The 23,639-nt window shown below is 39.2% G+C and overlaps 1 protein-coding gene across 6 annotated transcripts in view; it reads right to left on the bottom strand.

Annotated features, from left to right (window-relative positions):
- LAMA2 (laminin subunit alpha 2) overlaps positions 1-23,639 on the bottom strand; it is a 368,512-nt gene that overhangs the window by 245,215 nt on the left and 99,658 nt on the right. For all 6 annotated transcript variants that reach the window (XM_061474973.1, XM_061474970.1, XM_061474968.1 and 3 more), the window contains exon 4: positions 2,177-2,419. In XM_061474973.1, the coding sequence (XP_061330957.1) occupies positions 2,177-2,419 (243 nt within the window). The remainder of the gene's footprint in view (positions 1-2,176; positions 2,420-23,639) is intronic.

Raw genomic sequence — 23,639 nt, forward strand, 5'->3', positions numbered from 1 at the left:
TAATGCTACATATTTCATAATGCAGTCAATAGCTACTCAAGGCAGATGAAACTACTGTTTTAATTATGAAAAAAATATTGCTAGAAATGTAAGCTGATTAAATTCATGTGGAATGATACTCTTCCAGTCACTACGAAAGCTAAGCTTTAGGCATTTCATTTCAAGATGTTCTCTCTTTATTAGGAACATATCTCAGATTAACAACTGCCTGTGTGAGTTAAGATTAAATCATATGCCTCTCATAGAGTGTGCCTGTATCTAATAATTCCCCTTTTCCAAGTGGTATGGAATAGATGCGTTCCTCCATTCAAAGTCTTCTTCCTGTGTAAAGAAACTGTTTATGAGATGCTGGCCATTTACTGGGTTCAGGCCAGAACACCAACTACAGCACAGCAGGCCAAGTTAAAAATTTTAATTCCACACTTAAGATCAGGATTAAGTTCCACTCAGTTCATCAGGTCTTCAGCCACTGTTTCAAGTCACAGATATATATCAGCATGATGAATAAAAACCCTCTGCTGTTTAACTTGGCCAATGAAGAACAGAATGAGGCACTGGCTTAATCAAGAGGACAGTAAACTACGGGAACAAATATCTGTCTGCCAGAGAATTAAATAATCAAATAAATTGAACAATGCAAATTAAATTAATTATTGGAATAATTACTTTGGCATTGTATTTTCAGTGCAGATATCTTCTCCCCAGGAACAGCATAAAATTTCTTTGCAAGTGATGAACTGCTAAATCATGTTCATATCTCAAAAAGCACCCAGTTGGAAACAGTTTGAAAATAGTGCATATGTCTGCACTATTTCTTGTAATATCATTTTATATGCTTCTGCTAGGTTTTACAAGAACAAATATCCATTCAAATGATACAATTACAAAGTATTTGTGACACGTTTTCCTAGATGCGCAACTGATTTCATATCTGATAACTCATATGAGACTCCTTTAGATCCAGGCTCACATCTTTTTAAAGTGTACCAGCAGGATACTGGTGGTACACTTTTTTTTTAATTTGAAAAATAAAGCTTTTTTTTTATTTGAAAGTTGTATTTTTCTGCTTTTGCAGCTGGCATTGGAAATTTCCTGTGAACATGAACAAATCATACCTATCTAAATCCAGTAGTCAAAACCAATTGTATGAACAGTTTTTGCCTGTGAATGTTGCTTTGCATGTAGTCGAACAAAAGAGAGTTTGCACCTCTTCCTAAGGAGATACATTATTAAAAAAAGTGGAGCAGAAAATAAGAGAAGAATAAATACTGAGGCTAAAATTTCACAGAATGTCATTAGACATTAAAGAATCTGTAACTAAACACTTTGGATCTAGTGCACAATCAAGTTACATTATTTCCTTGAATTACCAAGTTGTGCGCAAAGCAAGTGATGGACAAAAAATTTGTAAAAGAAAAAAAGTTATATATATATAGATATATAGATATATATATAGTTGTTGAATTTGGTACACTCGGCTTCCCCTCTCTTCATTTTAAGTGGCTGAAAATTTGCATTTTCAGCTATAGTTGCAAGTGATGAACTGCTAACTTATGCTCATTTGCCTTGTTCTTTCAACCACAAATCCTCATTCTCACCTACACCACATATTTTCTACACCCTCAGTTAAAACAACTAGTCCATGATTCATGTGCCTGAACTCATGAAATAGCAGAGGCCTCTGACAGGAGAGGAAAGAAAAGGCACATGTACAGGCAAAGCGTCAATTACAGGCTCTTAAATGTAGTAAGTTAAAGTCTGAATAAAATCATTACTATTTAATATTCTAGCATACACACAGGGACTGAAAATGTGACTCAAAAAGAAATCTTTAAATTATTTCACTTTGTCCATGATTTTTTTCCCAGTATTCTCACCTTTGTTCCCAAATGATATGGGAACATATTTCAAGCACTTAAAGTTGTCTGAAAGTACTAGTGTCTACTTCTACCTAATAACTCTTTTACCTCTTAGTTTACTTTGTAGAATATGTTTATTAGCGTGTACCTTGTATGCATTTATATGGGACCATGTAGGGTGAGATTTTAAAACTGCAAATAGACTACCTCCTCATTTCAACAATACCAAAACATTCTGTCTACTCAAGGCAGATACTTGACAATTAAGCAGTTTTTTTATTCCAGGTTATGGTACATGGAATAACATCTGACCTTACCTCTCCATTCTCCAGAGGATGGATTTTGGAATAATAAGAAGTGCAGATGACTTCATCATCTTTTATATAGGATGGTGTTCCAGGACGGGGATAAATGTTGTAACGTGTCAGGCACTCACTGTCTGTTATAGCATAATACTGCCATGGCTGATAGTCTACACCATCCAGTGAACGCTCTAATATCCAATTCCCAGGTCGAGGTGAGTTAGCTGCTTTCACAATAACATAAGCAATCTGAAAAATCTGAAAAACAGATGAATTGTTAAAATATATGTAAATACATAATTAAAAATTCCGTTTTCTTAATAGCTACCAAACTAAGAACTGTAAGTATGATAATGTTTGATTTTTTATTTTTTATACAAAATGCAATGTAGCCTCAGATTCCACTGACATTCTTTAACTACAGACTTCTCTGAAAAAGATTAGTTGCCAATAGAGACTTTGGAAATAGAATTAAAAAGCACTCCAAATTCCACATAACTTAGCAGGTAATTGCTAAGCTGCAGTTTCAGCCAAACGTTTGCAAAGTTTGTTTTCAAGTGTTTTCAATTTGTAGAAGTAGGTTTGTTTCTGTAAGTGTATTTATAGACATCCACTTTCTGCAATGTTTAAGAGTTTAACTGTTACAACTTTGTCACTGTTAAGAAAAACACTGGGTTTAGCTATTGAAAGGTAATCACATCATGTTGAAATCATTCTAGGAAACATCTTTATTTCAATCACATGACTTGGCACTGTGGCCATAAATAAGCTTTACAGGACAAAGACATATGAAATATCACCATAAACAGAATGGAAGCATGTAATCAATGCTCACTATGGTCCATTTCACCTGCCTATTCAATTGATTTATCAAGGTTTATTTCTGTTTACAGGCTTTCTGGAATGCAAGTCACAAACAATATACCTGCAATTGCAGAATGACATAAGTTTTTATTTTGGTTTGGTTTGGTTTTTTCAACCTAGTAACATATATGGGCTACAGAGGTAGAACTGAACCTAAGGAAAGAAAACAACTATTTCCACCAGAAAAAAAGAACACACAAAAAGAGTATTTTTAAGATGCAGTGCTGTGAGTCTGCACCTGAGGATGCCAGAGGGTATCATGGAGAGAACAGTGTTGATTTAATACTTAAAATTTTCTATATCAGGTAGTCATTGTAAAGAAGCTGCATGATTCAGACTTACTCCACACAAAATCTATTGTGAATACTTATCAATCACCAACACTGGTGAAATAAAATCCTACATTAACTGATGAAAGAAACAGTAAGAAAATTCAATTCTTTTTAATAAACACCACTGTTATTTAAAAATATAAATTATGTTAAGTGGTAGAGTACTGCACATACTACAGTACGCTTGATCATGGAGGCAAAGATAATGTTTATCTCCAATTATCATTCCTGCCTTCTGTGCAGATGCTGAGAATACAGTAAGATCCACAGTAGCTTCAGTCAGGAAGTCAAATCCCTAGCAATCAAAGTTTTTCAGTGGGAATAAGTAGGTGAGGCTGTATTTCTTTTGAACTAAAAAACATATGCATAACTGTGCATTCATGGAGGATTATCTCAAGTTATCAAGTTAATTTTCTTCAACAGCATAAAATAAAATCTCCAGAGACAGGGAGGAATCTGTGTTTCACCCCATTGTTTCAATGTGAAACATACAATCACTTGACCTGAGTTTCACAAATGCCATTTCTCACTTAAACTCGTTTACAGATATATTCCATTGTGGCCATAACTAACTGTAACTGTAACTATACAGGATCAGTGTCACCAATACTGTTTACAATACAGAGAGAAAACCACAGCATTAATATAGCTTTCCAAACTGTTCCCCTTCAATTAAGCTTTTTGAAATCACAGCAAATAGCTGGATTTACTATTTCCTAAGGGAGAGAATGAGCCACAGCTACATTTTAAGGAACTAGTTTATCACGAGGGTTTTTTTGTACATTGTCCTTCGCATGAATAAAGAATCTACCGTACAATGTAAACTGGTTTTTACGTCAGCACGATCTAGTCAAACCACATAAACCCTTTTAGCTCCAGCCATTCAGAATAGATATTACACTCTAGAGTACTTCTAAATACTTTTTAAAAAGTAAATAATTTATGTAAGTGTTTTATCTTGAGTTCCCGTAATAAAGCTCTCTCTTACGTGTTTACTCAATCAAAGTAAGGTCAAACACATTACTAGGGCTTCTGCTGTGGACAATCTGTACTTTAGGACACAGCTAACAATAAATTCATTATCTTACATTTTTCATATATAGTTTCCTTTGCAAAACTTCACAGAAGATTCAGTGTTAAATACTGCCAAAAACCCCATTTAGCTCTGCAAACATCTTCGATGCATTGGCTTTGTGAGGCCAAGAGGCATAATCAACAGGCAGTCTTCTTTTGTTTGCTTGCTTTCATATACTAGGCTGTGTGGGTGAGTGAAACTTTCTGCAGTGACTTTTCAAAGTAGACCCTAATTCAATGACATTTCCTGCACATTCTGCTGAAGATGTGTTTGAAGTTGCATTTCTTGCCTTCTGGGACAGTGCACTGTTTGACTGCAACTTAGTATATAGAATCATAGAAACATAGAATCATTAGGGTTGGAAAGGACCTTAAGATCATCTACTTCCAACCCCCCTGACATAGGCAGGGACACCTTACGCTAAATCATATCACCCAAGGCCTCGTCCAACCTGGACTTGAATGCTGCCAGGGATGGAGCATTCACAACTTCCCTGGGCAACCCATTCCAGTGCCTCACCACCCTAACAAGAAAGAATTTGCTTCTTATATCCAACCTAAACTTCCCCTGTTTAAGTTTTAACCCGTTACCCCTTATCCTTTCACTACAGTCTCTAATGAAGAGTCCTTCTCCAGCATCCCTATAGGCCCCCTTCAGATACTGGAAGGCTGCTATGAGGTCTCCACACAGCCTTCTCTTCTCCAGGCTGAACAGCCCCAACTTTCTCAGCCTGTCTCCGTATGAGAGGTGCTCCAGTGCTCCAGTCCCCTGATCATCCTCGTGGCCCTCCTCTGGACTTGTTCCAACAGTTCCATGTCCTTCTTATGTTGAGGACACCAGAACTGCACACAATACTCAAGCTGATGTCTCACAAGAGCAGAGCAGAGGGGCAGGATCACCTCCTTCGACCTGCTGGTCACGCTCCTTTTGATGCAGCCCAGGATACGGTTGGCTTTCTGGGCTGCAAGCGCACACTGCCAGCTCATGTTCATTTTCTCATCAATCAACACCCCCAAGTCCTTCTCCGCAGGGCTGCTCTGAATCTCTTCTCTGCCCAACCTGTAGCTGTGCCTGGGATTGCTCCAACGCAGGTGTAGGACCTTGCACTTGGCATGGTTAAACTTCATGAGGCTGGCATCAGCCCACCTCACAAGCGTGTCGAGGTCCCTCCGGATGGCATTCCTTCCCTCCAGCGTATCAACCGAACCACACAGCTTGGTGTCATCGGCAAACTTGCTGAGGGCGCACTCAATCCCACTGTCCATGTCAGCGACAAAGATGTTGAACAAGACCGGTCCCAACACCGATCCCTAAGGGATGCCAGTCGTTACTGGTCTCCAGCCGGACATTGAGTCATTGACCACAACTCTTTGTGTGCGGCCATCCAGCCAGTTCTTTATCCACCGAGTGGTCCATCCATCAAATTGATGTCTCTCCAATTTAAAGACAAGGATGTCGTGTGGGACAGTGTAGAATGCTTTACACAACTCCAGGGAGATGACATCAACTGCTCTACCCCTGTCCATCAGTTCTGTAGCCCCATCAGAGAAGGCCACCGAATTGGTCAGGCAGGATTTCCCCTTAGTGAAGCCATGCTGGCTGTCACCAAGCACCTTGTTGTTTTTCATGTGCCTTAGCATGCCTTCCAGGAGAATCTGCTCTAAGATTTTGCCAGGCACAGAGGCGAGACTGACTGCTCTGTAATTCCCCGGGTCATCCATTTTCTCTTTCTTGAAAATGGGGGTTATATTTCCCTTTTCCCAGTCATCAGGAACTTCACCTGACTGCCATGATTTCTCAAATATGATGGACAGCGGCTTCGCAACTTCATTTGCCAGCTCCTTCAGGACCCGTGGGTGGATTTCATCAAGACTCATGGACTTGTGCATGTTCAGATTTTTAAGATGGTCTCAGACCAGTTCCTCTCCTACAGTGGGTGCAAGGTCTTCATTCTCACAGTCCCTGCATCTGCCTTCCAAGACTTGGGTGGTTTGGTCAGAGCCTTTGCCAGTGAAGACCGAGGCAAGAAGTCATTCAGAACCTCAGCCTTCTCCAAATCCTGTGTAGCCAGTTCTCCCGAGAGCTTCCTGAGGGGGCCTACATTCTCCCTAGTCTGTCTTTTATTTGCTATGTACCTGTAGAATCCCTTCCTGTTATCTTTAATACCTCTAGCTAAGTTTAATTCTAACTGAGCCTTAGCTTTCCTAACCTGGTCCCTAGCTTCCCAGACAACATCCCTGTACTCTTCCCATGCCACCTGTCCCTGCTTCCCCTTATTATAAGCCTCTTTATTCAATTGAATTTTCCTCAGGAGCTCCTTATCCATCCAAGCAGGTCTCCTGGCCCTCATGCTGCACTTCCTTCTGGTTGGGATGCGACACTCCTGAGCTTGCAGCAGGTGATCCTTCGATATCAACCAACAGTCTTGGGCCCCGCTGCCCTCTAGGGCTGTATCCCATGGAACCTTCCAAAGCGGGCTCCTGAAGAGGCCAAAGTCTGCTCTTTTGAAGTCCAGGGCAGTGAGCTTGCTGCACGCTCTTCTCACTGTCCTGAGGATCTCAAATTCGACCATCTCATGATCGCTGCATCCAAGGCTGCCCTGGAGCATCACATTTCCAATGAGCCCTTCCCTGTTGGTGAGCATGAGGTCAAGCACGGCACCTCTGCTTGTCGGCTCCTCTACTACTAGCAGAAGGAAGTTGTCTTCCACACAACCGAGGAACCTCCTGGATTGCTTGTGCCGGGCCGTACCGTCCTACCAACAGATGTCAGGGTGGTTGAAGTCACCCATAAGAACAAGGGCCTGCGAGCGTGAGGCTTTTCCTATCTGTCTATGGAGTGCTTCATCCACAGGTTCTCCTTGATCAGGCGGTCTGTAACAATTCCCCACAGTAATGTCTCCCATAGCTGTTCTCCCTTAAACCCTGACCCACAGACTCTCTGTGGACTGCTCACCTGTCCCCAGAGTTCCATACTCTGCAGCCTATCCCTAACATAAAGGGCAACTCCCCCTCCCCACCTGCCAGGCCTGTCCTTCCTAAAGAGCCTGTAACCTTCCATTCCAACACTCCAGTCGTAGGAGCCATCCCACCATGTTTCTGTGATGCCCATTATATCATACCCCCATAGATGTGCACATATCTCTAATTCCTCTTGTTTGTTCCCCATGCTACGGGCATTTGTATAGAGGCATCTGAGCTGAGTTCGAACTGAAGCCGGCTTATTGGCTGGAGCAGCTGGGATATCTCTACAGTGCTTCAAGCATCTATTATAGGTTCTGGCAACTGACTGGGTGTGTTGCAATGGAATGATGCCCCCCTCCCCCAACACATCTAGTTTAAAGCCTCCTTGACCAGTCTGGCAAGCCTCCTACCAAAACTGCTCTTTCCCTTAGACCAGTTCCACCAGCCCCCACTAGACCTGGCCTACAAGCTTGGGTCCCGCGTTCAAGACACCCAAACCCCTGACTACGACAGCACCCTTTTAACCATTTATTAACCTGGCTAATCCTCCTAGCTTTTTTTACATCCTTCCCTGTACCCTGGAGAATTGATGAAAAGACTATCTGAGCTCCAGAGCCCCTAACCACCTCCCCCAGAGCTCTGTAGTCCTTTTTTATGTTCCCCAGGTGACTACTATCTATATCCCTAGCACCACATGTATTATTAGAAGCGGGTAATAGTCCATGGGACTTACTAGAGCAGGCAGCCTTTCTGCCACATCCCTGATCTGTGCCCCCGGTAGGCAACACACCTCCCTTGAGACGGGATCTGGCCGACAGACGAGTGCTTCTGTCCCTTTCAGTGTAGAGTCCCCTACTACTACGACCCACCGCTTTTTCCTAGCAGCACCAGTAGAGATCTTCTTTACCAGGGCATCAGCCGGCTGTTTCTGGCTCGAGTGCATTTCCTCATTAGCCCCCTGCAGGACAGCAAAGCGGTTCTGTGTGGGGACAGGGGATTTAGGGGGAAGCCCCTTGCTTTTGGTTGTCCTTTTCCTTCTTTTCTTCATCACTAATTCCCAGCTTCCCGGGTTAACAGCCTCCTTCTTTCCTTCATGAGGTAGAGGTGAAGCTCGAGGCCCCTGCACAGTTTGGGCCAGGAGCAAGCGTTCCTGCTTCCTCTCAGCTTCCCTGACATCTCGCAGTCTATTAACAGCATCCCGCAGCTCAGCCACCTGCTGCAGGAGGACCTCCACCAGGGAGCACCGACTGCACCCCTGCCCATTGTGCACCCTCCCCTCACGGGACCAGTGCAGGCACTTTCTGCACCCTGAGCTCTGCACTGCAGCCTCCCCTCTCCTCGGCTCTGTCTGGGTGCCTACGCTGGCCACCGCCGGGGCAGCCAGAGCAGAGCTCCCGGACCGGGCCCTGCTCATACGGCGGGTGCTCACCTGCCCACGCAAACTGCCTCGCCGCGCTCCCTAGGGCAGGTTTTTACCCAGTCAGGGCTGGTGCCGCTGCTCCTGGCTCGGCCCCGTGTGAGTCAGCTACTCGCTCTCGTCAGCTGAGCTGTCGGCTCCTGGACAGGTCCTGTCGAGGACTTGAGGCTCTCTCGGTGGCTCTTGTCGCTCTGAGCTGAGGCTCCTGGACGCTGATCTACCCCCGGCTCCGGTGTTGAAGGGGTCCTCTCTCGAGCTACTCACCTCAGCAATTGAATATACTTTTCCTTTGATTATTTTTAGCACACTTTGTAAATGAAACTGTACCAGAATTTTCTTTAAAAATCAGCAGGGAGGAAACGCCATATTGCAGGTCATAAGAGGGTAAACGTTATTCTGCTCAATCTGAACTTGTCAAGGAAAAAAGCTTGTTAACACAAATAAAAGAATACACATGAAGAGCTTTACAGTTTTCTGCCTGATCCAGGCTACTACTACTGTTTCAGCCTATGAGGGTTCCTGTAGTGGCTTCTCCAAAAGTAGTGAGTTATCTGCAGCCCACTGCCATATGAAACACTCTGTTTTTCTCTTTCAAGTTTCTATTACAGAGTGGAACTGAAAGACTGCTTTGTATAAAACAAAACTATTTCCTGGGCAGAGAAACTAAATTCCAGAATTTTTATATGTAGGTAGGCAGTTAATGCTAATTGCAGTCAAGGGAAGATGACCAAGCACATCCATCAAAAACATGACCTGACTGATATTATTTCTGATCTTTCTCACTAAGTGTAATGTACAGCTAAGTTTCGCTGTATTTGTTTTCACAATCAAAAAAGGCGAACCTGCTCAGCTTTGTGGAGCCAAGTTTCCTAGCAAATTTTAACACTGAGCTTCTGTCACCACAGGGAACAGCATGATGGAGCATGCCTGGTTTACTTTTCAAATAGCTGACACATGTCAGTTGATGTACTAATTGTACATTCTTAGAATACATCTGGTTTTGTACAAGTCCCATAGAATGTAATCTGGAAACCGACGTTTGCTGATACACATGTGAAAACAGAGCAATATCATGCTGCCTAGTAGCATGCAATAAATAGACCATTAACACAGCTGCCAAAGTGCAGCTGGCTCTTTTTTTCTACTTGCTCTGCTCATGTGACTGTAGTGTAATTATGGGAGTGGGAGGGAAATAGTCTAAATAGTCCTTTAAGCCTTTCCCAAATTATAGACAACATAATCCTCAAGATGAAAAACAAAATGAGTCTTGGGTCTCATTTTCACTGGTAATTGTCTCAGCAGTGCGATCTGCAAAGCTCATATTGTGAGAAATGGTTCCATAAGTTATAGCACTCTATATCCTTACGAATGCCTCATAAGACACAGAAAAGTGCATCCTAGTACACAGGATAATATGCTACACTAATATTATTCAGATAGAGCTGAAGTGAATCATTAATCTGCATAGGGTTAGCTAGTGAAGCAGGAAATCTCATTGTGTCTGACTCCCACCTGTGCTTCTATTTAAAAAATAAATCCTCCAGTTAAAAACCATTCATGGAAGTCAGAATATCATCAAAGGAAAAGTACAGTACCATGCAAGTCTACAGAAATATTTAAATTTCTTTTTTTTTCAGCAGAAGAATGTAATAACTTTAATGGAGGCTTCTATCAGCAAACTGTGTATCTACTTATTTTCCATAATTATATTACGTTGTTATTTCTCCAGTTCAGTGGTCAAGTAAAATGGCATTCTTTTATTGAGAAGAGTTCAGAATCTGGAAAAAAATGTTTGTTTTCTTACAGGCTGGCATAAATACTGTTAAAACTTGTGGTCTTAAACATACCATAGATTTATTTAACCACTCATTTAAAAGTGCTGTTGGGGACCACAGAGAAGTGCAGATACCTCTTGTCCCAGTGTGAAATCCATTTGGAAGAGTCAACTGGGAAAGCTATCTCAGGACACCTTGCAGGCTAACAAGGGTTACTGGCTACAGGAGTGTATAGCTCATTAGGAGAAATAGAAAAAAGAACATTTTTAGACTATGTAAACTTTATTATGTCAAGTGTTAGGGGGATTGTGTAAATGGATGACAGTTACTGTGGAACATTAAGGGGAGGGAGTAAGAGTGGGGAAATAGATTAAGGTGACTCATGGAGGAACAAGTATAAGATATAGAAAAAAGGAGATGAAAGGAACCAGTTGACTGTCCTGATTTTGATCATTGAATTTTGTCCTATTTTCTCATTAAATTCTGTTTCTATCTTCAGTTTAGGTGTGCTCCCTCTATGAGTGGGTATGAGTGAACAAGAGCTCACTTCAACCTTAATTAGCCAGCAGGTAGAAGAGGTCTGAGTACCAACAGTTAGAGTAAGGCTGCAAGTCTCCAAGGCTCTGCTGTTTGGGTGCCAGCAACTGGGGACACCAATGAGATCTGAGACCAGTCAGTGGGTAGATTATCTAGGGCCAGCTACAGAAGTGTTTTATGTTGTGTATGTATCCATAGATGCACATATACACACATGCCCCTAGGAGACTTTAATCCTCATCTGGAGAGGAAGAACACGGTGAGGTTTCTGCTGTTTGTGTTCACATGAGTGCTGATAGGGCACTGTGGTCTATTTATTTTGCTCACTCTCTCAGAAATATAAATTCTGTTTTGCTACAGTCTAAATGTGAAGGCAGAACCACAACAGCCTTGCATCCATCAGGCTACCAGATGCAATACCTTCTAGTACCCAGGATGACCAACAATCAGGAATCATAGATCTAAACAAATTCTCAACGCAAAACAGTGTTCCTCAATCATTAACTTCTATCTTTACACTCATGCATAAAAACAACTGGCATATGTCCAGGACATCATGCATCTCAAATTCCAGTATCACATTTTCACTATTTTCTTTTTGGAATAGCCTCTCCAACAGGCTTCAGACATGAAACAGACCGAATCCAACTATTTCTGCTTATGAGCTAAAGCAGAGGTTTTGTGAGTTTGAGAAACAGCTCCTCATTTCTCAGAGGCTGATATAAATTCCTTATGATTCTGTGTGATTAGGTTTATTTCAATTCACATACACTGTTACGGATTATTACTTTTGTCTAGTATATATGAAAGACAGAAGACAGGTTTGATGCAAACATTTTCAAACAACTGGCTATTTAAGAACAACTAACCTTCCCATTTTATTCTAACATCCAACTCAGACAGAGAAAAAGCCTGATTTAGAAGTGGAGTGGCTCTCCAGATCCCTCAAATGACCCTCCAGCACATACCTATCGATTGCTGTCCTGAGACAGTGGCCACGGTTTCAAACATTCTCCTCACAGTCAGAAATTCTGTAATTGAAAATGATGGCATGGAGGAAAAAAAGTAAATTTGCTTAGCAGGATTCAGCTAATATCAATTTAGAGAGCTGAACAGCTCCCTGCCATGCCTTCTAATGACAATATCTCCCCTATTCATTTAAGCTGCTTCCAACTGAAATGCTGCTACCAGATAGGGAATTTGGGTTGAAACTTGCACATACTTGATTCCAACAGAGTTTTTTTCCATAGCGTTGCAAATAATTCTGCTTACTAGACAGCAGGTCATCGTTTGTCCTGGAAAAACTGTAGCTATGAATGTCATGCAAAATAAGATGTCCACAGCATTTGGTGGGTAAAACTGCAAAAGACTTTTCCACAGCAAACTTTGAAAAGCTCTAAGGTTAGTATCTCCAAATGAAGCCATGTTTCAGTTAGAAATCTTCTATCTTTCCTAATTAGACAAAAAATCACTCATATAAAATACTCCATCCAATTCTGTTAATATCTACAGCACATGCGTTTAAAAAAAAATTTAAAATACCTCAACATAGAACAAGGTCAGCTTTCTCCCTCCCCTGTATATAACTGCTGGAGAGGCTGAAGTTTCTTTAAGAATATTTTTATCTCCTTGAGAAAAATAAATCCTTTATTAATACCTCTCAACTTTTGCTCATGCTATAAGTAAAAGATGATTATAACTTGTGCCATTTAGAAAAAAAAAGTCTATTGTAAGAGTGCACTTTATAAAATTCGCAAGTTGTCCAGCTGCTGAATATCTAGGTTACATTAAGCCAAATGTAGGGAGTCAGTACCTGTAAAGTTTCTGGCAATGTCAACTTTGTACTTTGTAATTTTCTCTGCTGGTTTTCTCCCACTGTTCAGTTGTTTGTGCAGGCCTCAAAAATAGCTGCCTTCTGTTGACCATTTTTGCGGCTCATCATTGGCTTAGCGTACACCAAAATTGAGGGCTTAAGGTAGTAATTTCTTTTCACAGTGCTTTCAAATAATAGCAGAAAGCAATTCCTTTTATCTTTATTTCCTAAGGCTCATCACTTCTTTCCATTAAGAGGGAGTATAGCAAGGAAAGGAAAACTGAAGGAAATGCCGATATGCAAACATTTCTTCTTCAAACCTAGCCAACAGAAGAACAGAAAAGGTGGTTCTTCTATTTTGGTGCTAAAACATCCCTAATTTTTTCTTGATTCCTTGATCCAAGAACTGATGCTCAGCTAGGGTCTTGTAGTGTTGAGAGCAGATAGGGCAATGTGTTCTCATTTGCTTCAATGAGGTTTCAATGCAGCATCCTCTCACAATCTGCACAGAGGACCTATCTGTTAATCTAGTTTAAGAAGAAAAGTACTATCAATCACAGCCATATTTTTTAACTCCATCTATAAGTTCTACAATGCACAAACCTTGAAACCTAAACATTTAAAAACTATTCTCAATCTCCTCACCTATTACAGACTCATACCAAGTCTTTACATTTTAATTCCACAATGAGAATATTAATTTGAACATAGATAAAACTATTTATTCAGATGCAGATTCTTATGCATTATTCCAGTATTTCCTAGAGAACACTTATTTGTCTTGTAGAATCATAGAGTGGTTTGGGTTGCAGGGGCCTCTGAAGATCTAGTCCAACCCTGCTGCCTTAAGCAGGGACATCCTGCTCTAGAAGCTGACTGCTTGGTAGTTCCCAGGGTGCTCTTTATTAGCCTTTTAAAAATAGGTGTGGTATTCCCTTTTCTCAAATCACTGACTGCCATGGCTTTTCAAATACGATGGAGAGTGGGTTAACAGCTATAACCAGCCAAAACCCTCAGGACCCTGGGATGTATCTCATCAAAGTTATTCAGATTTCCTTTTTGTGTAACAGCTAAAAATTAGTGCAGCACGGTCATGTTGCACTGATTTTATCAATGTGAAATTAAAGATCTTTTTCAATGCTATGGTTTCTGACTTTAGCGCAGAGTGCTTTATACTATATAAATATATACTTGTTACTTAATGAGGTGACATCTGCTATCAACCTTGTAGAGAGGGATACAAAGAAACATCTGAAACTGTTGCATTATCAACATTTGAACCTTTAATGTTTCCCTGCTGAAACCTTCACAAGCTTTTACTTTGAGTTGTCTGGAAAAGGACATGTTATTCACCAGATATAATGTATGATCATCTTGAAGAACTATGATTTTGATTCAATCTTGACTGTAAGCTCTTTGAGGTTAAATAGTTGATCCTAATATGAAATAGGCATGCACTAACTTATACCCATTCCCTGAACATAATGTTCTCTCCATCTCAGTCTGGAAATATTGTGCAATGTGAACAACTTGAACAATGAAAATATGAATAAAGTAGTAACTTAAGCCTTCAAATAAAAAAGATATTTTTCCAAAATATTTTCATCCTCTTGTTAGCTTCTTTCTTCATTTCCTTTTCAAATACAACATGCTTCATTTTGGTGATTAAAAAGGCTTAAAGATTTATTCTGGCAGTGATTCTAAGCTATCTTATGTCACTAAATTTTGGAAATTTCAAAAAGATACAAAAGTAAAGAAGAAAATGGAAAAAAAAAAAAAAAGAGATCCTAAATCAGATTTCCAGATCAAAAGTGCATGCATGTTCAGTTTTAATTTTTGCTATCAGTTCTTAAAACTTCTGAAATTATCCTGAGAACTGTTTTAGATGTGGATATGTTGCTGTATATCATAGCAGTGGATATATGGAATATAAAAAGTGAATTATTATATTAATTACTAATAATTAATATTATTAACTATTATTATTAGTTCCATCTCACACCCATTTTACAATCAGAATTTACTTGCAAATAATTAGAAGACATACACAGTAAAACTCAGAACCAAGCAAAATGTTTTATCTTCACCATGAAGTTGTACATGTTAAGAACAGACCAAGTCTCTGGTTTTCCATGCTATGTAGCTGAAGGGATCAATCACTCAGACCGCATTAGCCCAAATCAAACAAAAACAGCTACATTAATGACTGTTTTTACTGACTGTCTAAACTACATCATTAATAAATGTTTCCACAGAGCATGTGACCTGCTAGCCATGGACTTCACAGAGCACAAAGTGAGCGTGAGAGAATAACTTTGTCATTATTATATTCAATGAAAGGAGCATACATGCATATACTTATTCTTCATTGCTCAGGACATGGGATGATTATATGCACCCCCAGGGTGTATTTAAACATTTATTTTGTTCCCATTAATACTTTCTCCTAGAGTGGTTTTAGATCCACCAACAAATCAAGGCACAGATGAGGAAAAGCTTTTGGCAAGTCAGATTCAATGATTTCGACCAAACTCAGACCTACTGTGCACACTATTAATGCCAGCAGCATTTTACCCTGTACCACATGCTGCTAGCTGAACATATTTACATCTTGCTAGTTTAAACAAAAGGCAATTAAAACCAACCTTAAGCCTATTTCATCAAATGATTTTATACTGGCATTATATTTTTATGACAGGGTACTTTCTTGTTATTAGGAATTGTTTGTTCTCCCTTAAATTTTCAATTACACACAAAACCTTACAAAACATAAATTAGTCAACTGGCAACCTACCTCAGGTGTCCTTCTGTTATGACACTTTTCATCATGTGTACTACAGAATCTTGTTGTCCGTCCTGTAGCATTGACCTTACTTTTCAATAATAATTTTGTGATAAATGGCTGGCACAACAGAAGCATTATTTCATGACCACTATGGCATGACATATAAAGGGATCACAGGATTCTCAGTTGAACAGATTTTCCTCTCCTTAGTGGAGAAATATGTTGTCATTCAATAGTTTATGATGAATAAAAAGCTAACTTGAAAAAAATGACACCATTCTTCCAGGTTCTGTGACTTTCTTTAAAATCAGAATTGCTAATACTACAAAATCTGAAGAAAACTTTGTATTCATGTCAGAATGTCTGGATTTTAAGTTATAATGGAGTACTTAAGACCTGGAAATTATTTGCCTGAAGGATGGAAAGGTGAATAGCTCTTTTGGTTAAAGCTGAAATTAGAGAAGGAATATGGGCGTGTATATTTATTGTAGTCACTGACCAAAAATATAAGGCAAGTAAACTCAGGAAGAAAAACTACAAATTCCCAAAACTTTTTTTTTATCTTTGTCATTGTATATTATGAGCTGAAGCTGAGAGGATTTGCTTATTTAAAAATCTTTCTGACTAGCCACAAAGCAATAAAGTTATGGTCTGAGTTAGCAAGGAACATAAAAAAAAATAATCCTGCAGAAATTTATAGTTAAGACAACTACTCAACCTACCTAGCAACACTTTCTATGGTGGGTATTACAACTGATCTTTCAGAACAATAACGGCCTATTAGCATTTCAAACTGAAGGGAAGGGTACTCCCTCCATGTGTTATTGCACCACTCATAAAAAACTTTCTTTTTTAATGCCTCAGGAAAGCAAGACTGAGTAAGTTCACTAACAGCTGTTTGTTAGAACATCCAAAAGCTTAATGCAGCAGGCTCTACTCAAGTTATGGCTGGCATAGGTGTGCATTATCAATGCTTAGCTAAGGCAAAAGGTCATTCATTTTTCTTTAGGCTTTTGTCTGAGTGATACCAATGTGGGAAACTTTATTTTGAGCCCTGGATGACCTGTGTTAGCTGTGTGCATATATTCTCTCCTTTCCATGAAGAGAAAGCGAGGTGGAAAGTTGCATAATGTAAAGTATACTTGTTAACAGTCCATAAACCAAGTGGCTCTTAAAATGTTCACTGTGATGTCAAAATATTTACTACAGTTCTGTTTGCTTTCACAATTACTAATAATTATGTTTTCTAAATATGTCTGCTATAAAACCTCACTGGTGTATTTATGTGTTTGTTTCCTGGGTGGTTTTCTGCCTTTTTTTCCATTATAAACTAACTTCAAATCCAACAGTTTCCCTTTGGTTAAAAAAAATATTAGGACTAAGTCCGTTCTGTTTCATCCTATGGATATCTGATTATTGCAGTGAAAACTGAACATTTTAGTGATTCATTTCTCTAGCTTCACAGAGTCTAGTCTATGAAAGGCAACAAACAAAAAAGAAACAATAATTAAAAAATCTGTATTATAACTAACATCCAGTTACATGTTTAAAAATTGGCTCAGGACTTTAATAAAACAAAATAGATCTCATTCTTTTTAATATTAGTACCATAGTTTCATTTTTATGGCTTTAGTTACATCTTTTTAGGGCTGCCACTTTAACAGTTCATTATCAAAGGTACAAATGAGCCAGGAAACAGAACCTAGGATTTTTTTCCTTTGTTTTTTTTTTTTTGAGATAATGAATGTTTGCATTCTCAAATGTTTACATTACTTCAAAACATAATGTTCTTGTGCAAGAAATACTAAAAACAAACATTCGGGATGACAGCTCTACGTTGCAGGTATTGACAACGGTATTTTATACTTTTAAGTTTTACAATCAGTTGAAGCCAACACAGAGTGCCAACTGCTCCGTAAAGGGGTGGAAATGTTTTGCCCACAGCCTCCAGAAACATGTTCCTAAACCCTCCCCCATGCTGGCATTAAAACATCACACAGCAAGCCAAATTAGAAAATTGATCTGGCATAAACCTAACCCCCAAAAACAAGACAAGATGCAGTTTTCAGTATCAAGGTATCAATCTGGTTCACTGCATGGCAGCACAAGTGCCAATGCCAGAACAGGAGACAGGAATGTCAGTTTGGGGAGGGGATGCAATGGAGAGTGGGGGGGAAAAGCAATTATGGAACTGCTTCATTACATTCTGAACAGACTTTGCTTCTGTTCACATTTCTCTCTTTAGACAAACATTTCTGAAGATGGACAAAACAGACTGGCATTTGTTGGTGAAAAATCTCAGTTTGAATTAATTTTTATTTCTGTTAAATTACTTTCTGGAAGAGAAAGCATTAAGTTCTACCTTTACAGAAACTATTTTGAAAGCATTTCAGACATTTGAAGTACATAATTGTCAGCAAAAGAAAAATAAAATACTAACTGGAAACCTAAGCAAAATTTTAGTCATATATACACATTTAACAATTGAAGACCAACAGGCACTTATTTACCGATCTGGTTCTTGTATCCCAAGACTACACAGTGTCATTAACCTTGTCTTTATTCCTTTAGTTATTCTGATAGTTAATATCAGAAGTTATTCAATAGAAAGCTAGCTGTATTTTTTTTTTTCCACTGGAAAAATGTATCTGATATTCCTGAACACAGAAAATATAACATGAAAAGCCAGTATCTCCTAGTGGTATACATATTCTTGTACTACTATGCAGATAATGTGTAAAGGTTATTTTAATATGGCTTGACCCATTCTGATTCCTGAGCCACTGTTAGGTGAACTGTTATTGGTTAAAACAAAAAACTATACATCTGTGTTAAAAGAAGCCATGGTGTTGTGAAATATCTTATAATCCAATTTACGTTATGGTAAACTCTGGTTGTAAAACTGACTTCATTCAATCCCTGAAGAATTAGTTTAACTGGATTTCAGTGTGAGGTTCAACTGTATAGACAAGACCCACATAATGGTTCCAGTAGATTTTTGAAACCAGACAAGAGGGAGATCTAGAATCAAAAAATCATGCAACAACTTCTAAATGGTCAATACTCAAAACCAGGTTATTTCTTAAGAAAAAAATAAACTGGACAGGGATGCAGACAGTAAATTCATAGTCTGCTGCTTAACTTGCAATATGACACAGACTCTGGAATAGGCTTTTTCAGACTGGCTTTTGTAGGGATGGTGAAACATAGGCAGTACCTCATTTACTAGAAACAGAAAAAAAAAAATGGCTAGTCAGAAAGGGCTTTTGAGGCTTTTTCACTTTTGAGGTTACAAGTCCTCCAAGCCAGCCACTCCTATAGCAATCGTCTTGTAACATCCTCAGTCAAACACTAGAAGGGAGAGGGAAGAAGGACAAAAGTGGGCAGAGAAGTGGTGATGGAAATAAGATTTTAATTGTTCACATAATCTTTCATTAAAAACAGCTATTTTTTTTTATATTAAACATATTATGAAAAGGTAGCCTGTCTCAGTCTGGCCACACATATGGGCAACATCTTCAACATGATTCTACAAGACAGTACATAACACAGCTGCCTCAACTCATCCTTAGCTAACAAACATCCAACCTCTGCTGCTGTGTAACAGTGACGAACTCTTTTTGAAAGAGAGTTGTATTCTCCTGAGGGACCTGGCTAATGTGCAGGAACTGACAGCTGAAAATAATGTTTCCTTCAAACAGCTATCAACACAGAATAGTCATACTGGCAAAGCTGAGGAGCAAATGACAAGCAAGCTCCTACAAGCAAGGTCACTTCTCAAGAGGTTTCTCCTTTTACATACTTCCCTTCTCCCCCAACAAAGACCAGCAATATTGCATTAAGGCATGGTGGAATACCACCATTTTGGGGTGTGTAGCATCTGATAGGCTTAACATAAAATCTGGACTCTGTTCAGACACAAAGCTTACAAGGGTACATTCACTTTAGCTTTTTAGCTCAGATAATAAGCATGCTTTTGAGGTGAATCTCCCACCTCCCAGTTTAGCATGCTTTGGTTCACATCATGAATAGAGCATGGAGCTCACAAACTAGACTCACTTCAGATAAGAACTAAGCCAGGAGAACATGCTTAGACATACCTGATTCATTTCAGCTGCTAATGGACATTCAGCCCATGGTCCATAATAGAGCTATTCTGAAGAAAATTTCCTGACAAGCAAGCTGGGTCCTTAGAACCAAACACAAGTCCTCTCCCAAGTCTGTCCCCCTTCACTCCCACTGTAACATGAAGTATCAATATTCAGATTTTTTTCCTCAGTTGGTTTCAAATTTTACCCAAATGTTCAAATTATATTATTAATTATAATATTATATATAATTAATGTCACACACATTTCACATTACGTATAGAAGTCCTCAGCATAACAGCAGAGGTATAAACACATTGCACAACCCAAAATTCAAGCTTTAAAATAAAAATACATCTAAAAAAAAATCAAGACTTATAAAGCACAGTAACTAAATAATGAAACACAGTCCATATTTTGCATGTGGTATCCATAACTTAGCTGTGATACGTTACTTTCAGAAATTTATTGTATGCTTTTTCTGATGTTTGTAGCTGTCCTATCTATCACAGTAAAGAGTGAAGATGTACTTTCCATGGGACTCTTCCTCCCTAATGATCTCTTTTTCAGTTTGGTGGCAACTATGCACATACTGATTCCGTTTCCCTTCAGATACAGGAGGGTGTTTTTTCCCTCCCTTTTAAGCTCTTCCCAGACTGAGCTTTTATAATACTAGTACGAATCCTACATTGTTATTTTCCCTGTCCCAGCCTGAATCACTCCCATTCATCTTGCCACAGTTTCTTAGTTCTCTCATGTGTGCCTTTTGCCACAGAGCCACTTAGTTGTACAGTCTTGTGTAGAGAAAGCTAAAGCTTTCTCAGTTTTTCAATCCTTGTCCTCTCCCTAGCATTACCCTTATTAGGGATATGTGATACATGTTTGTGACTGTGTACATGCAGACATATTTGTGTATATTCCTGCTCATGGGTATTAAAGAAAGAAATTATTCAAAACCAGATCAAAATCCTCTATTTAAATTATATTTTAACAATACAAAATTAAAAAAAAATTAATTTAGCATTAGCAGAATACCATTATCTGCTTTTTGTAAACATTTTTCAAAATCCTTCTGAGCAAGTAAAATATTCTATTACTTCCATCTATTCCGTTCTCTACATAGTTTTATATGTGACACTTTCTAAAGTATAACATGTACAACTCAAACAGTAAAGTCCATGAGTCTAAAAGTACTGAAATACACTTCAGGAGAAGTAGGACTGCAGTGATTTCTGCCTTGAGTCAGAACATGTTTTTTCACATTCCTTCCTCCCTTCCTATAGAAGAAGGGCAGCAGACAGGCTGAAAAGACAAAGTGAAAGAGTTGGACACTATCAGAGCTTAAGGAACTTAAAACTGAGAAATCAAATACATAGCTTCAATCGGTAATTTTTTGCTCTTGCACCTTATGAGGTGTGTCTCATGAGATCTTTCAAGGCTCTGAGGAGTGTCAACTACTTTCCTTCAGAAGTAATGTCTGGAAAGGATTACCTGGACACTAAACTGATCCTCCACTGTCTCCGACAATTAAGATGTACTTCTTAAGTCTAGACTTTTCTGCCAGAACATTAAGTTTGGGTCTACTCAAGTTCCCCAAATCTACAAGTCACATAAAACATCCCAGACTCATTACAAAAAATATTAAGTATATAGTGAAAAAAAAAAGCCCTCTAACCCCACATAAATAGGCTCCTGGTCCAAGTATCTTAGCAGTATCAAGGGTACTGCCAATGTCCCTGTTCTCTACCACAGCAGGAAATTTGTTAATGAAAGTGTCCTGATGGAGGCAGAAATCGGAAACAGATGGGCTGACCACCTCGCTTCAAACTACCAACTGGTTTTCCTATGTATTTGCCAATTTCCTTTAAAGATACTCTACTGATCTTACAGATCAAAGTGAAATTTAAACCAACTGAGGATTTGGGATAGCATGACTCCAGGGAACATGTTCTCCCTGGAAATCTAAGCACTTCTATTTTGCCAATTCCCTTCTCTGTACTTCTTGAAAACTTATTTTCTGTCCTGCTAAATATCACTCACTGGACTTGAATTACTTTTGTTGCACTCTAACTGCCCGCCACTCTTAAGGCAAAAGCGACAGACCCTACACAAAAGCAGGACTAAGAGATGCAGAAGAGCAGACAGCTTCTCTTGGTAACTTGTGAGTGCTTCATAGGTACAACAGCCTTTCACACAATGAACCTACCCTGCTAAACTCAGATCAGCAGTTTTCCCTTTCAGTAACCAGGGTAGCTCAGCCTTTCATTTTAATTTCCATTTGAAGTCTTTCAAGCAACACCCATGTAAATCTACATTCATATTTTGACCTCATATGCACTTGCAAATGGAAGTGGAAGGGACTGCTTTTTTCCCAACCCAGCTGATAATATTTTGGCTCCTTTTAAAGTTAAATATATTTTACTTCTTCAGTTTATTAGTTACTGCTAACCAGTATATACCATTTTTATACGGCTACACTGCACAATAAAATTAAAAAAAAAAAGTAGCTGCCTGAAAAGACTAAACATTCTATAAATTCATTATTTTCCTGATTTTTTTCATGAAATTAGGATTGCTAAAAGCATGTACTATCATAATTAACAATAATAACATACAAACTAATGCATTTCTGCAATTTCAGTCCATTACCTGTAGACTTGTCATTTGTTATTTCTATCTTACAAAAAGAAGTTAAACATTTTTATACTTAAAGCAAAAATTTATCAACACAAACATAGCAATTACTGAATTTCTTATAAACCAAAAGTAAAGAATGGTATTTCTTTTAAGTGAAATCTCAAAGATATCTGGTGACCTTCATCATCCATAGTGCCTACTATGCATGACACTACCTGGAACAGAAATTTTGTCTTTCACTGCCTACTTTAATAGAGTCTACAATGCTGTGTCTACAAAATACCTAAATAAGCAAACAGAAACTACTAATATTCCTCAAAATCCAAACAACTCTTATTTCTTACTGAGCAGCCTAAAAGCCATGCAAATTGCAACAGACCATTTATAACATTTTGGGGAACAAAACTGTTTTTCTGTTCATATAAGTGGGGGGTAAATATAGCATGTATTTCTAACTACAACGGTTGGTCAGATCATAGAGTGTGCCAAGCAGCCTCAGTGACACAAAGTTTTATGCCACCTGTCCTGGGTTCAGCAGTAGCAGTCATTTTTCTCCTTCTTAGTAGCTGGTGCAGTGCTGTGTTTTTTGACTTTCGGCCTGGGAACAGTGCTGATAACACCGATGTTTTTAGTTACTGCTCAAATGTTTAGTCTGACCAAGGACATTCTGAGTCTCATGATCTGCCAGGGAGGAGGGGAAGCCGGGAGGAAGCAGAGACAGGACGCCTGACCCAAACTAGCCAAAGAGGTATTCCATACCACAGCATGTCATGCCCAGGATGTAACTGGGAGTTACCCGAAAGGGCTAGTTCTGGTCAGGTTGGGCTGGGTGGGGGCGAGTTATCGGTCGGCGGTTGGTGAGGTGTTGTATTCTCTTCCCTTGTTATTTCCTTTATCATTATTATTATTGGTGGTAGCAGTAGTGATTTGTGTTATACCTTAGTTACTAAACTGTTCTTATCTCAGCCCATGGCAGTTACATTCTCTCGATTCTCCCCACCACTCTGGGAGCGGGGGAAGGAAAGGGGGGGGGGACTGAGAGAGACTGTGTGTTTTAAGGCTGAGCTTAAACCACGACACCACCTCTCTGACATCCACAGAAACCTTGACAGTGCTCCTATTCCAGCCCTCAGTTCAAGAAGGACAGGGACCTGCTGGAGAGAGTCCAGCGCAGGGCAACAAAGATGATTAA

This window comes from Pezoporus flaviventris, unplaced genomic scaffold (assembly GCF_033815535.1).
Source record: "Pezoporus flaviventris isolate CSIRO_AGI_PZ_B2104156 unplaced genomic scaffold, CSIRO_AGI_Pfla_v1 ptg000081l, whole genome shotgun sequence".
Taxonomy (NCBI): domain Eukaryota; kingdom Metazoa; phylum Chordata; class Aves; order Psittaciformes; family Psittacidae; genus Pezoporus; species Pezoporus flaviventris.